General features: G+C 46.8%; 1 protein-coding gene across 1 annotated transcript in view; it reads right to left on the reverse strand.

The window, feature by feature from the left end:
- Positions 1 to 8212, reverse strand: part of LOC116437360 (homer protein homolog 1-like) — a 285610-nt gene extending 277398 nt beyond the window's left edge. The window contains exons 1-2 of the mRNA XM_032095030.1: positions 8184 to 8212; positions 7700 to 7856 (exon numbers count right to left, since the gene is read on the reverse strand). Coding sequence (XP_031950921.1) covers positions 7700 to 7856; positions 8184 to 8212 — 186 coding nt within the window. The remainder of the gene's footprint in view (positions 1 to 7699; positions 7857 to 8183) is intronic.
- Positions 8213 to 15839: the final 7627 nt, after the last annotated feature.

Genomic DNA, 15839 nt, shown 5'->3' on the forward strand with positions numbered 1-15839 from the left:
CTGGCGCCCGAACAACCTTGGACCCCGGATCCCGGACCTGGCCTGAGCTGCGTCTTGATCGCCAAGACAGAACCAGCTGTTCGTGTGCTGATCCTCTGAAGACAGACCTACTTTTTAGCAGGCCTTTTGGACGGGGACAGTTCGAGACCCTCGCCTCCCGCCTAGGACTGAAGTCCCTGAGGATCGAACTGCCAGACAATCCCCCCAGCAGACCTTTCTAGGAGCCAGCCTCACCAGAAAACAGGATTTGTAAGTTTAAATTCGGGGCTCTCCTCCTCTTGCCCGCAACTTAAAGTAATTTTGGGTTTTTTCTCTTTTTTCTGCTGAGGGAGAAACTTAAATGGGACATAGGCAAGCTAAACCCAGCCTTTCCCAATTTGAGACAGACCTATACCCCTTTCTTCTAAGCCGGGATGGATGCCTCTGAGCCGCCCCCAGCCCCATCTCCCTGTGCCCCTGGTATTTCGCAACCCTTCGTGCACGACGCCACCCTTCCCCCTCTCGCACCTGCTCGCGATGCCTCTGACCCCCCCCCACCCCACCGCGTCCCCGCTCCCTGCTGCATCCCTGCTCCACGCGGCCCTGCACCCCTCCCACCCCAGCGCAGCGGCCCCGTCGCAGCAAGCCGCCCCGCCACTGCTGCCCCTCCCTGCACCCACGGAACAAGCATGGTACAACACGGGGCCGGTCCCACAGAGCCCCGCGCACGCACTGTGGGGCACGGAACAAGCGCCATGCCCCCGTCAGCGTCCGACCCTCTCGCCACTGGCGGGACCCAGCTATCCGCGGCACTGCCCCAAGCCACCGCCCGAGGAGTGGAATCTCCTTCCCCCCTCCCCCCACCGCCAATGGCCCTGGCACTCTGGCAGGCGCTGGCACACCCGCTCTCTCCCCCCCCAGCTGCATCTTGCGCAATCCCTGCTGATGCTCCCCCTCTCCCTACACCCCCCCTCCCCCTACCATGGGTTCTTGCGCAATCCTCATCTCCTCCGCTCCTGCCCTAAAGCCCACCGCCCCCCCCCACCCTCCTATAGCCTATGCTGACTCCACACGGAATTGCGAAACTGGCACCACCTGCAACCCGACCTCCCCCCAAACGACCTGCTGCTGTACAACCTCTCCACCCCCATGCTGCCATAACAGACCCCCTTCCCATCCCTCAAAACACCCCCGACCCAACCCTACCCCTGCCCTGGCTAAAGGAAAGTCGGCATTTCAAAAATGCTGCGCTACGCCCCCTGTATCCCGGCACCGCCCTGCCACAGCTAAACCCTCCTTTTCAGATAACAGTAGCAGCAGCTCTGGCTCTGAATCTGAGGATCGATGAGCAAAGACACGCAGGGAAGTGAACCCGGAGGTGCATTCGCTGCAGCAGTGTCTAAGGAGAATGCCCGCTTTTTCTACTGTGGCGGACTTGGACACTTTATAAAGGACTGCCCACAAAGGTCACCCACCCAGGACCATCGTGCCGCCTACGAAAGGCACCAGAGACAGCAACAGCACCAGCAGCGTCAAAAAAACTTCTATCGGAGTGCGGTATCAAGTCCCGCGCTCAGACAACAAATCAAAGGCCATACTACCCCGCCCCGCCTGGGAACTCCACATTGGACCACTGAGAGCAGACAACTGGACCTCACCCAGCACCATCATCCCAGGCGATCCCAGAACACATGAGAAGGATCCAACACACAGAGCGCTACCGATCGGAACCAGACGCCAACTGGTAACATCACTGCCATTTAACTTTGTTGACAAGCGTTTTTATCGCATCCCTACAGGAAAGTATGGACCGCAGAACGGCCCATGGGACATTCTTACCCTAAGCGACACCATCCATGGCCCAGAACAACTCTTTGTATTACCTGAGATACAAACAGTGCACCCAGGACAAGAGATTCTCATCCAGCTTTGCTGCACGGACACACCTTTCTTTCTCCCACAGGGAACACCGATTGCTCAAGCCTTTTTCCTTCCACAGAACCGCCCAGAACAGCTTCCTCTCAATCCTACAGCAATGTGGATAGAGATTGTGGGCTCAAACAAACCGACCATCGAGTGCAGCTTGTTCTGTAAAGGAGAGAGGGTCTACCACCCAGGGATGCTGGACACCGGAGCAGACGTAATCATCATCGCCCGTTCCGAGTGGCCAGGGAATTGGGAACTGGAGCCAGTGGCAGGTATGATCTCCGGGATTGGTGGAGTTGCAGTATCCATGAGAAGCAAACGAAATGTTGTCATCGAAGGACCCAAAGGCAAGAGAGCGACCACCTGACCATTCGTGGTAAGAGCCCCCATCACCCTATGGGGCAGAGACCTTCTACCCCAGTGGGGTGCCACCCTTACCATTCCCAGCCAGGATTTCTGACTGGGGCCACTGAGAAACGCGCGCTGCCATCTACTCCCCCGCTCACCTGGAAGACTGACAACCCAAAGTGGACAAGGCAGTGGCCCCTTGAAGAAGAAAAACTCAGTGTGCTGGAAGCCCTGGTGGAAGAGCAACTTGCCAAAGGTCATATCACCAAGACCACAAGCCCTTGGAATTCCCCCGTCTTTGTGCTGAAAAAGCCTGACAAGGACAAATGGAGACTACTCCATGACCTACGAAAGATCAATGAGGTCATTGAAGACATGGGCCCCCTCAAACCCGGCCTGCCATCACCATCGATGCTGCCCTGAGACTGGATGCTTGCCATCATAGACATTAAAGACTGTTTCTTTAACATCCCACTCCACCCTCAGGATGCACCACGGTTCGCCTTCTCCATCCCCTCTCTTTATGAACAAGCACCACTCAGAAGATACCATTGGCTCGTCCTCCCACAAGGCATGAAGAACAGCCCGACCATCTGTCAGTGGAACGTCGCCCACATTCTGTCCCCCATCAGGAGCCTGTTCCCAGAAGCAATCATCTACCACTATATGGATGACATACTAATATGTGCATCAGAAAAAACTTACTTGGACAGAACTCTTAAAAAGACAATTGAAACCATAGAAGAAGCAGGGTTTGAGATTCGTGAGGACAAAGTGCAGCACTCCAGCCCATGGACTTACCTCGGCCTCCAGGTCCGTGAGAGAACCATCGTACCCCAGCAACTCGCCATCAAAGAGGATCCCAAAACCCTAAGGGACTTACACAGCCTGTGCGGATCCATAAATTGGATACGCCCCCTACTGGGAGTCACAACAGAAGACCTCACTTCCCTCTTCAACCTCCTCCGCGGCAGCGGAGACTTGGACTCTCCATGTGCCCTCATGCCTGAAGCCCGAGATACCATCACCAAAGTCCAGGAAGCCCTGTCTTCACACCAAGCCCATCGCATTGAACCCAGCCTGCCTCTTCAGTTTGCAGTTTTGGGTAAGGCTCCCCATTTACATGGACTGATCTTCCAATGGGACCCTCAACTCAGAGACCCTTTGCTGATACTTGAATGGATCTTCACAAGCCATCAACCTACAAAGACATTAACCACCTTCCAAGAAGTAATGGCACATTTAATAAAAAAGGCCAGAACTCATCTTCGCTCTCTTGCAGGGTGTGAGTTCACATGCATATACTTGCCATTGACCACTGAAGATCTGAAGCAGTTGCTCCAGGCCAATGAGAGCCTCCAGTTAGCCCTAGATAGCTACGCAGGCCAAATTTCCATCCACATGCCAAAACATAGATTTTTCTACCCTGATGCAGCTTTTAAATTGATTCCAAAATTAATCCAAAGTAGAAAACCTCTCAAAGCTCTGACCGTCTTTACCGATGGGTCTGGCTCGTCACATTGGTCTGTCATGACATGGAGACAACCCAATACCCAAAAATGGGAATCTGATATCCAAATAGTAGAGGGATCTCCAGAGATTGCTGAGTTAGCAGCTGTTGTCAGAGCCTTTGAGAAGTTTAAAGATGAACCTTTTAATTTGGTCACAGATTCGGCTTATGTCGCTGGCATAGCTATGAGGGCTGAACATGCTTTTCTAAAGGAGGTCTCCAACCAAAAATTATACCAATTGGTTTCTACATTAATTCATTTAATCTCCCACAGAAAACAGCCTTACTACATTATGCATGTGAGGTCACACACCGACCTCCCTGGTCCCATTGCCGAAGAGAACAGGAGAGCAGATGCACTGGCCATGCCAGCAGAGACTGCAAACGTCCCTGACATCTTTGTCCAGGCAAAGTTGTCACATGCATTTTTTCACCAAAACATTCCTGCCCTCATCAGAATGTTCAAGCTTTCAAAAGATCAAGCAAAAGCTATCATTGCAATGTGCCCGAACTGCCAGAACTACCAAATACCATCTATGGGTACTGGAGTCAATCCCCATGGTCTGAACAGCTGCCTATTGTGGCAAACTGATGTAACCCACTTCCCATCCTTTGGGAGATCCAAATATGTGCACGTGTCAGTTGACACATTTTCTGGGGCAGTGTTTGCGTCAGCCCATGCAGGGGAAAATGACGTCCACATCATCAAGCATTTTCTCCTTGCCTTCGCCACCCTGGGAGTCCCTGAAGAAATCAAAACAGATAATGGGCCTGCCTACACCTCTCACAAGTTAAAAGATTTCTTCAACCAATGGGGGATAAAACACAAGACAGGCATACCTAGCAATCCCACAGGACAATCCATCGTAGAAAGGACCCACCAAACCCTCAAAAGAGTCCTCAACCAGCAACGGAGAGAAACAGAAATCTTGTCTCCTGTTGAAAGACTCTGTAAGGCTCTTTATGTCATTAACTTCCTAAATGGTACATCATCAGAGCCTGACCCCCCCAGTACTCCGCCACTTCTCAAATTCAACGCAAGCTAAGCTCACAGAGAACCTACCAGTGCTGGTGAAGGACCCAGAATCACACCAGGTCTCTGGGCCTTTCCAATTGATTACCTGGGGGAGAGGCTACGCCTGTGTCCAGCTACCATCTGGCCTGAAGTGGTTCCCAGGAAAAAATATAAAACCATACCTAGGCCCTACAAACACTGCTCCTACAAACACCAATAAGAACTCTCCTGAGTCAAATACAGGACCTCCCCAAAACCAAACCAGCTCTGCATGGAGACGAAGACATAGCTGAATGCCCACCAACCAGGAAAAAGATCCTCCCACCACACGGCAGCAGACGAAACAGAAAGCTGAACAAGAAGCTACAGCAAAAAGTCAAGCAGTAGGCCAGACACAGCCTGAAAAACTGATCCTTAGTTTATATGTTATCACCCCTTTTACCCCAAAATATCCCCTTCCCTCAACCCTTGTCAAACCTCTCTAAACCCCAAAACTTCCCCTCTCACCACAAAGCTAACAGATCTCACTTATATTCCCTCTCAGAAGCCCCATCCCTATCCAAAGATGAAATGTATCTACGTTGATGCTGTCCTCACTGCTGCCCTGATGACCTAAAAGTAGATAAGAGCCTAGACTGGGTCAATGACCTTTCTGGACGATGGGTAATGACAGGATGGATTGCATCTTTGATTAAGGGAGCTTTGTGGGTATTCATTGTAATTATTACTGTGTTACTTATGTTCTCATGCCTCCTACATTGCTGCAGAAAGGCTGCTGGGAATGCCTTTTTAATAAATACAGAAGGGGGAGTTGTGGGATATGCCCAGCCCCTGCCCTGGAGGGATCTCTGCTGAGATAAGAGATTTCGCAATCGCCCAGCAGGACTCCCTGGCAAGGCAACCACCTTGGTCACGGCGAGAAAAGACAGACCCACAATCCTTTAGGAGACCCTATGCAGATCCTTTGTAACCCATTGGCCTTTACCCATCCCAGATCCTCTGTAACCCATTGGCCTTTACCGATCCCCTGTATCCCTATAAAAGCAAGCCCTCTGGCCCTGTGGGGCTCAGAGTGAGCTCTTGTCCCTGGCTTTCCCCTTCGCCGGAGGGGACCAACAATAAAGCTACCTTCGTGCGGAACCAGCCACACGAGCCTCTCGTCTCTCTCTCTGGTCTGGCTTGGCCTGGAGGCTGCCCTGCAGAGCTGAGCTGGAATCACGAGCTGATAATCACTAAAGAGCTGACAGCCTCTGCAAGGGCCCTCCTGCCAGCAGCTGAGGGAAGACACCGGGCCTCGGGAAGGCGATTCCTTTTGGGACCATCTTCCCGGACCGGTCACCTCTTCCTGGGTTAGACCCACTGACCCCACCACCAGCTGTAATAACAGACACTATATCCCAGGCAATCCAGGACTGTGAAACATGCAGGCCAAGCAGGTAATGCCCCTGTGGTATGGGGGGCAGTTGTCTAAATGTAAGTATAGGGAGGCCTGGCAGGTCAATTACATCACACTCCTTCAAACTCACCAAGGCAAGCACTATGTGCTTACAGTGGTAGAAGCAACCACTGAATGGCTGGAAGCATAACCTGTACCTCTCGCCACTGCCTGGAACACTACCTTGGGCCTTGAAAAACAAATTCTGTGGTTACACGTCGCCCTTGAAAGAATTGAGTCAGACAATGGCACTCATTTCAAAAATAGCCTCATAAACACCTGAGCTAGACAACACAGTATTTAGTGGTTGTATCATATTCCCTATCATGCACTAGCTGCTGGGAAAGTTGAACGGTGTGATGGAGTGTTAAAAGCCACACTGAAGGTAATGTGTGGTGGCACCTTGAAGTAGTGGGATCTACACTTAGCAAAGGCTACCTGGTTAGTCAACTCCAGAGGTTCTGCTAACTGAGCTGGCCCTCCCCAGTCCGAACCCCTGCATACAGCAGACAATGTTCCTGTGGTGCATATGAGAGGTATGTTAGGAAAGATGGTTTGGATTAATTCCACCTCAAGTAAAGGCAAACTCATCCATGGGATTGTTTTTGCTCAAGGACCTGGTTACACTTGGTGGGTAATGCAGAGGGAGGGGAAACACATTGTGCACTTCAGGGGGATTTGACTTTGGGTGAGAACAACCTGTAATGGTGAATTGCATATGTAACACTGGTTGCTGAATGGCACTGTGTGAGAGACTGGAAGGATTGCTGGCTCGAAACATTTCAGGCACATGTGTGCGGGAAGGGGCAGGTCAGGTCTTGCTCTGGTGAGGCAATGCCCTGCTCTGCACACCCCACCCCCCCAGGCCTATATCCCAGCCCCTGCCGTGGCCGCCAATCCCCGGCACACTGGGGGCAGTGCTCCACACCCCACCCCAATCTAGCCCCAGAGTGGTCAGATGACCAGAAGTCCCACCTGGGGGAAGGGCCCAGGAAAGCGAAAAGGTACTTAACCCAGAACATGAAGAGAGCACGTCTTGACCCTACCTTTCCTTGGATTATATATCAGCTGAGATACTGCTGCAACCTAGGAGTGGTAGCTATATTCATTCTTTTCTATATCTTTTCTTTCTCTCTTTCTCTCTTTTTCTTCTCCAATTCCCTATTCTCAGAGTTTTGAGTAACTTAAAATTGGATGGGCTTGGAGTTTGCTAAGTTGAATGGGCTAAGTTAATGCTTTGTGAAATGTTTTGTTGATTGAATGCTGCTCTAAACTTTTACCAAAATTCTCTGATTTTCTGAAGTTGCCAGCAAAGAAAAATAGTATTTTCCAATAAACACTTAAAATACATAATGAAGCAACGCAACCATTTTAACATTTCAATAATCTGTTACTGAACAAAATCATCTCATAAGATACATGAGGGACATTAGACTGGAAAACACAAAGGTCGATCAGCAAGCAAATTCTCCGAAATAAAGCTTACCTTTGAGCCATCCAAACTGATTATCCTGTAGACATTTCTTGTGCTGTCGTAGAAGTAGGACACAGTAACAGCATGCTTGCTGGTGGGAACCCAGTTCTTCTTAGTGTTTGGGTCAATCTGGAAGACATGAGCTCGGGTGCTGAAGATAGGTTGTTCCCTGAAGGATAGAGAGTAAAAGTAACGAATCTGATTTGTATGTAATACTGTTGCACACAACTTATCTGTTAGTTGTTTCCACTGGAATGTACACATTTCACTTTACATGATAATTTTTTCCTAAGAACTTCTGGATGTGTTCCTGCATAGGGCAGTCAAGTGCATTAATATACATATGAAAGCAAAATGCAAGCCTTCTAAAGCAAAAATCAGCACCCAGCTGTAGTCATATAAAGACAGTCACCTCTAAATATCGATTCAACCCTGTTGCACCACCTACCCAGTCCTCACTTTCCATCTATCCCTTTAAACTACTGGGCATCAATACATGTGTAACTTCATCTTGTTACACTGCATGTTGCAGGATGTGTACTACTTCAAACACCCATCTTCTCAAAAATCTTTTAATACCCTGATTATTCTAAATTAATGTGCCATGTTTTAACCCCAATTGGCAATTAAGTACCACACAGCTGCTTGTTTACTTTCCCTACACATCCTGGTGGAATGGGGAAGATAATCAGAAAAAAAGAAAGTAAAACTCATGGGTTGAGATAAGAACAATTTAATAGTTGAAACAAAGTAAAATATAATAATAATAACAATAAAGAGAGAGAGAAAAAACCCAAGAAAAACAAGTGATGCACAATACAATTGCTCACCACCCTCTGACTGATACCAAACCCATCCCCAAACTATGATCGTCTTCTGGGTAACTCCCCCAGTTTATATACTGGGGATGATGTTTTATGGTATGGAATATCCCTTTGGCCAGTTGGGATCAGCTGTCCTGGCTATGTTCCCTCCCAGCTTCTTGTGCAGCTCTTCACTGACAGAGCATGAGACATTGAAAAGCCCTTGACTCAGGGTAAGCAGTGCTCAGCAACAACCAAAACATTGCTGTGTTACCAACATTATTCTCATACTGAATCCAAAACACAGCACTGTATCAGCTACTGAGAAGAAAATGAGCTCTATCCCAGCTGAAACCAGGACACAATCCTAACTCATAATCTGAAACTGAACTGGTTGATCCAATATAATTATTCTAAAACTAACATTAATTAGGGTTAGGAATATGTGTTGTGAAACCCTCACTTTTTGGAGCTTCACATCTAAACATTTTCCTAGCAACAGTAAATATGTATAACATGCATGATTCGAAGTTAACTGCTTAGCAAATAAAATTACGTAAGGTAAAAAAATTACTATACTTTAGAATTTACAACTTATTTTTCCACCTGATCATTACCAAGACATAGAGGATTGCATAGAAATCTAAAAATATTTATGTATCACTAAGATGGCTGTCAGTTTAAATTTAGCTACATTTTACTGACAAATAGATTGTTGTATTCTTCAGGGAATGCTGTCATCACCAAATCCCAAAGATATTAAGTACCAGAATTTTAAGTTTTTTACTTTGTAGGTTTTTGAACTCTTTTTTCTCCCATTTCCAGGTGTGAAGAAACATATCCTTTGTCCCTGACTTCATCTCCCTTTAAGAGGTAAATTCTTAATACATTTTTCTGCCTAAAATAAAAGCAAAGGAAAAAAAATAGGATTTGGGGTACTCATAGTCAAAGGGTTTCACTCTGGCCTCATTACAAAGGGGTACATGTGAACTCTCAGAAACATGCTTGGCAGCGAGAGAAGCCAAGACCAGTTGATTTCAGCAGCAGAATTGTATTATTCAGCTAGGAGTTAAGGCTCCTTGAAGCCCATATATCAGAAAATGTGATGTTCTCCTATGTTGGATATTAGATGCAATACAGAACAGACTAATGAGAGCACTGTTTAAGTGAAAGCTAAAGGCAGAGGAATTTAGGCCGGGGGAATCAATGCACATGTTAGTCCTACATACAAATGTCACTGTACCCTAAGCATCAACTCATCTCCTAAATCACCAAGCTATAGGTTGGGTAGATGCTTTCCTGATTCCAATCCCTTGCACAAACACAAAGGTTATGCAAAGGTGACTTTTATAGCCCTTTTGTTTAACATAACATTTACACTAATTCTTATCACTCTTCTGAGTCTCTACAATTACTTCTTCAGTCAAACCTAAACTTTAGTTCTTGTCTTCAATATTAGATACATTTTCCATTTACCTCCCAATTAAGCATACCCAAATGTAATTTGAGGCATATTACCACAGCAGAACCAGTTCATTAACTCTGGAAAGGTAAAGAGCCCATCAAAACAAAAGTCATAGAAGCCTGACTATTATTTGAATGAAGATTGACATTGGAAGGAGAAAATAAAGGCTCTGAACACATTAACTAAAAAGACAAGAACTGAATTCAAATCACAGATGTGTGGTTAATAAATACACATTTGACCAAAAATGCTATTCAGTTCTGTCACAGTACAGTATGCCACACAACTGAGGCTTTCAACATATCAGAGGTGTGATGCATTTTATCTGGTAGAGTCAATTTTCTTCATACGGTGTAGGAAGCCAGAGTGCCGAAAATATTTCTCTGCCTGTTTTTAAGGGTTCTTACCCTCCCTGAACAACACTGTTTTAGCCTCAAGCCTTGGAAAAAATTACCAACAGTCAGACAAGAACTAGAAAATACAGTGGTGTGAATTAGGTGATAGACTACTATGTAAGATTGTCACAGGGTGAAAATTTAGAGGTTTTGGGCTTCTCTTTGTAGTAAATAGATAAGAGTAAAAAATATCAAAATGGAGGATTGTTGTTGTTCTATAAACCTTCTTCTCCTTCTTCTACTACTCCATATTCTGCAGTAAAAGTAGTTTGGAATGATTGGATAGAAAATTCTGCAGTTCCTAGTCGTGTTACTGAATAATTGGTAGGAAAGTGAAAATAATGTACGTTTTTAGTAACTATTGGTTAAAATATCTTTAAAATCTGTGCAAATCTTGATAACTAGAGCTCACTCCTGCTTTCCTGTCTTCTATGCTGTACCTGGGTCACACTAGTGGCTCTGTTCGTCTGCTAAGACTTAATAAACAACTATCTGGAAGCATTGAAACTCAAGGAAAAGTCTCTGTTTATCTTTGAAACTCCTTGCAAGGACTTTCAGCAAATTCTCTCCCATCAGGAGAGACTTGATTTACGGCATGGTACAGTGTCAATAGTGATGCCTTTTCCTGGTCTTAAAATCAAGAGTCATACACGGTTAGAAGGGGAAAAGGGATTTTACCTTTGTATTTATTTTAAGGATCCTTAGGTGCACACATCCAGGTCATATACATCGAAATGCACCCCGCCGATTATATCCCCAAAGTTCTGGTATAACATTATAGGTTTTACTAATTAGCATATCTATCAAAGATTCCCCAATGAGAGGCTCAAGTGAGCCCTCCTCCCCAAGGAGCCTTCCCCTGGATGGTTCTATCTTAGTTTACAGAATATGTTCTGGAGAGGACCTTGGGGTCTGGGACACACTGATCCCTAGCTAGGAAGCTTCTAAAATGCTTAGTCTCTTAGCTTGACAAACAAGTCCAAGAATGTAGGCAAAAAGCACTAAGAATACAGAAGTTGTAAAAAGGTATAAGAGGGGTATAAAAGAAAAGGCAAAAAATCTTCATGGCATCAATAGTAGCTAGTATGGGACTATGTTTTGGATTTGTCCTGAAAACAGTGCTGCTGCTGATGCTTAAAGATTTTTAGGTTTTTCATATCTTTGTAGCTTTGTAGATTTTTAATACATATTTTTATGGCTTTTAGCACCTTCTTACCCTTTTTCACACTTTAGAACAGTAGCTATGTCGCATTCTTGAAATTCTGTTTAGTCTTATTTTCAAGAAAAGAATTTCTAACAAGGACACTTTTGCACCAGAACTTAGGAGACATAACAAGAAATAGGGCAAAGAAGGCCCTGGAGAGTCTCCAAGGGGCAGACCCAGGGGTGGGTTACCAGCACAAGTGTTCTCCTATTGGATGTACTTGCTAGATATACTAATTAATTAATCTTAAGAAATTGTAGAAATACTGTACCATGTGTGTGCATAGCTGTATTTTGTGCACCTGAAAGCTTTCATTAAAGAACTGCTTTTTGTCTTACTACTTTAATATTGTTTGGAAAAGTTTTTCTTCTGATTCCAAGCAACAATGATGTAAGAATGTTTTCATTATTGCTGAGCAGTGCTCATAGAGAGTCAAGGCCTTTTCTGCTTCTCACACCACCAGTGAGTAGGCTAGTGGTGCACAAGAAGTTGGGAGGGGACACATCCAGGACAGCTGACCCCAAAGGGATATTCCATACCATATGACATCATAATCAGCATATAAAGCTACAGGAAGAAGGAGAAAGGGGGGGGACATTCGGAGTAATGGTGTTTGTCTTCCCAAATAACTGTTAAAAAGTGATAGAGCCCTGCTGATAAAATGATGGAGATGGCTGAACATTTGCCTGCAAATGGGAAGTGTTGAATGTATTCCTTATTTTGCTTTGCTTGCATGTGCTGCACTTGCTTTACCTCTTGAACTTTTATCTCAACTCATGAGTTTTCTCACATTAACTCTTTGGATTCTCGCCCCCATCTGACCTGAGCAGGAGTGAACAAGCAGTTGTGTGGTGCTTAGTTGCCAGCTGGGGCTAAACCATGACAACAGGTTAATATTCTCATATGTAAAAGGTAAACAAAAACTATACAACTAAAGCAAGAGTGAGTGTACTAGTTTGAAAACAAACCAGTGGGAGATCGCAAGTCAGAATTATAATTTAATAGGAAAATTAAAATAAATGCAGTAGTACAAGAACACTGACAGAGTCAGGATACAACCTAACACCCTGTTAGTCAGGGTGGTGGTAGCAGTCCAGATTAAGTGGTCCTGTTGAAGCAGTGATCTTGTAGAAGGGTCTGGTCTTCACCTGAAGGTCCAGTGGTAGCTCTTGTCCTCTGGGAACCCAGTAGGTAAGGGCTGACTGTGGTGTTCCAAACCTCAGATTATATCCAGGTAGGAATGCTTGGTTCCTCCCCCTGGGCGGAGCATCTCACAATGGGATGATGTAATTTTATGAGTCATGCAGTGAGGCTTGATAGCCCATTAACAGAAAGATATCCCTCTGGAGGGAGTTTCTTGCATTTGCATTATCTCTTGCCAAAGTTCTAAGCAGCTCTCTCTGAACTGCTATGCTTTTGACCTGGATCTCTATTGCCCCTTTTTGTGGGGTATGCCCAGCCACTGCCCTGGAGGGACATCTGCTGAGATAAAGAGATTGAGCAATCTCCCAGCAGGAACCCCCCTGGGAAGGCAGCTACTCTTCAGTTAGGGCGAGAAGAAGACAGACCCAGAATCCTCTGGGAGACCCTATGCAGATTCTTTGTAACCCATTGGCCTTTACCCTCTGACACCCACCCCCTGTAACCCTATAAAGCCAGCCCTCTGCCCCTGAGAGGGCAGAGAGCTGCCAGTCCCCGGCCTCCCCTTCGCCAGAGTACGGACCAACAAGAAAGCGACTTCGTGCGGAACCAGCCACACGAGACTCTCGTCCCTCTCCCTGGTCTGGCCTGGAGGCTGCCCTGCAGAGCTAAGCTGAAATCACGAGCTGAAAATCACTAAAGAGCTGACAGCTTCTGCACGGGCCCTCCTAGGTAGCAGCTGAGGGAAGACACTGGGCCTCGGGAAGGCGATTCCTTTTGGGAACATCTCCCCGGACCGGTCACAGCTTCCTTGGTCAGAGCTACTGGCCCCTAACCATCTGTCATACCTTTTAACTGGTCTACAAATTTGATGAAGTTCTCCCCTTGTTCCTGCTTTATACTGGAGTAGCTGGGAGGAGGGGTAGAACTGCTGGGGGTAAGGGACACCGCCCTGTCTGCAGCCTGCTTCAAGTCACCCAGGACCGGCTCCGGGAGTGTCCGGGCCTGATCTAAAGGCTTTTCTAGGTTGCCTTCACCACATAGTTCCTCTAGGGTTAAATTTGATCTGTTGGGATCGCTCTAGTAACTCGCATGGAGGTCCTGGAGCAGACTTTTCCATGTCCTCTCCCACAATAGAGATTCAGCTGGGGAGAGCAGGCAGCACATGATTCTCTTAATATCATGCAGCACTAAAATACTTGCAGCAAAGGTAGCCTGAACTAGGCTTTTGAAATAAGGGGATTCCCGCCCGAAATCATTTGCAGCCTGTTGGGGTTTTAGGAGTTCTCCTAGGTTTTTTTCTGTTAAAGGAATTTTCCCCATAGGTGTTGTTAAGGGGACAAATTGCTGGGTACTTCAGAAAAACAAAGAGCTACCCACTGAGGGTGGGCTGCATCTGGCTACTCTTTTGTTTCACCTGAGTGTGAGGTGAGTCGGTCCCCGAACGCCGGAGAGGGAGACTGTTTTTCGTCGACTGCTTTTCCTTCTGCGGAGAAAAACCCCAGGATCCCTAGCCCACCTTCCCTGCCCTGCTGGGAGCCGGGCCATGGCCGCCCTGCCCCACTGTTGGTTCGAGGCTTCACTACGTTGTAGCCCTGCTCACCCTGCCTGCCCAGACCTCCGGGGGGTTCCCCGTTTGGATACATCTCATCTGCCACCAGGGATTCGTGCTCGTCCCTGCCGTTCCAGCCTGCTGTTCCCGAGGGTCCGGCCAGACACCGGGATCGGCTGCCTAGGGGTTTGTGAAGCTTTTTTGTTCCATCCCTTCCTGGGATCCCAGGCCACCATTGCCGCGTGCTCCTCGAGCTCGCTCCGGAGCGCCCCCTGCAGCTGCGGAGGAACCATCGCACTTGCCCTGCTCACTGGGAGCCGCTAGCGCCCCTGCCAGCTGCTAACGGAACTGCACCCGAGGGGAAAGGGCCTGACAGCCGAGAAGGCTGAGGCTGGGTTTGTGATTGTTTGCTGTTACTGCCATAGTTATTGTTGTTTGTTTGACTGGTTATACACATATAGATATATAATAGTAAAGAACTGTTATTCCTATTTCCCACATCTTTGCCTAAAAGCCCCTTGATTTCAAAATTATAATAACTCGGAGGGAAGGGGGGTCGCATCTGCCATTCCAAGGGGGGCTCCTGTCTTCCTTAGCAGACACCTGTCTTTCAAACGAAGACAGATCTTGGCACCCAACCGTGGGGCCTGAGGGCATTAAGAGAGAGGGGTGAAAAAGGAATAACAGTTCCTGATTAACTTACTTTTGTGTGCTGGATATAGGAACCTTGTTAGGCATCACTATGTCGTCTAGTTTACCCTGTTTTGGGTGGCAGGTGGTTGTGGCTATATTCTACCCCTTTGCAGCTCCTTACCTAAACATGGGTCCTCTGACTAAGGCTACCATTGCTGTTATCCAGTTTGCGCTATGGGTTGAGAAGGTGAGGAATTCATGGGCTTTTAACTTCCTCCGGAATGTGGGTACATGGATAAAGGGTTATAACACACTAAGCACATGTTTTTGGGGTTATGTTAAAAATGGTACCTTCTGTGAGGAAATGACACCAGGGGAAGTTTTCTCCCAACTCCTCAACCAGTTCTTTGGGCCCACCCCACCAATTTTCAAAGGGTTTAGATTCCCTCTGAGTACTAACCAACTGGTGCTGGTAGGCCTACTCTATTTAGAATAGCCACAGATCTGCCAGGATGAACCATGCTTCTCACAGAGATATGATGGAACTCCATTTATTCTATTGTCAGTCCCATAGTTATACTCTAATTCCCCAAGCACGCATAAGCAAGCCCCATGCTATTGGGTTACAGCTACTGTTCACATGGCCTTTAATAGCAAGCAATTGGTTACAGATTAATATGCACGTGACTAACTAACATAAGTCTTACTCTTTCTATGGTTAGCATCCCCCTCCCTAACATCCTGTCTGTTTGCCACATCAGCATTGCTCTTCTCTTTTTTTCTCTAGTCAAGGACAGTTCACTAATATAGCTGGGATTGTGCATGTTCATGTCCCTGTTCACTCAGCCATTTCTCTGCAATTCCCTCTTTTTCTTCTTGCACAGGCCAAGCCCAATTAACAACGTTCTCTAAAGCCTTCCGTATGCACCCAAAAATGCAACAAAATATCCTGAGCATGAC

This window comes from Corvus moneduloides, chromosome W (assembly GCF_009650955.1).
Source record: "Corvus moneduloides isolate bCorMon1 chromosome W, bCorMon1.pri, whole genome shotgun sequence".
NCBI classification, from domain to species: domain Eukaryota; kingdom Metazoa; phylum Chordata; class Aves; order Passeriformes; family Corvidae; genus Corvus; species Corvus moneduloides.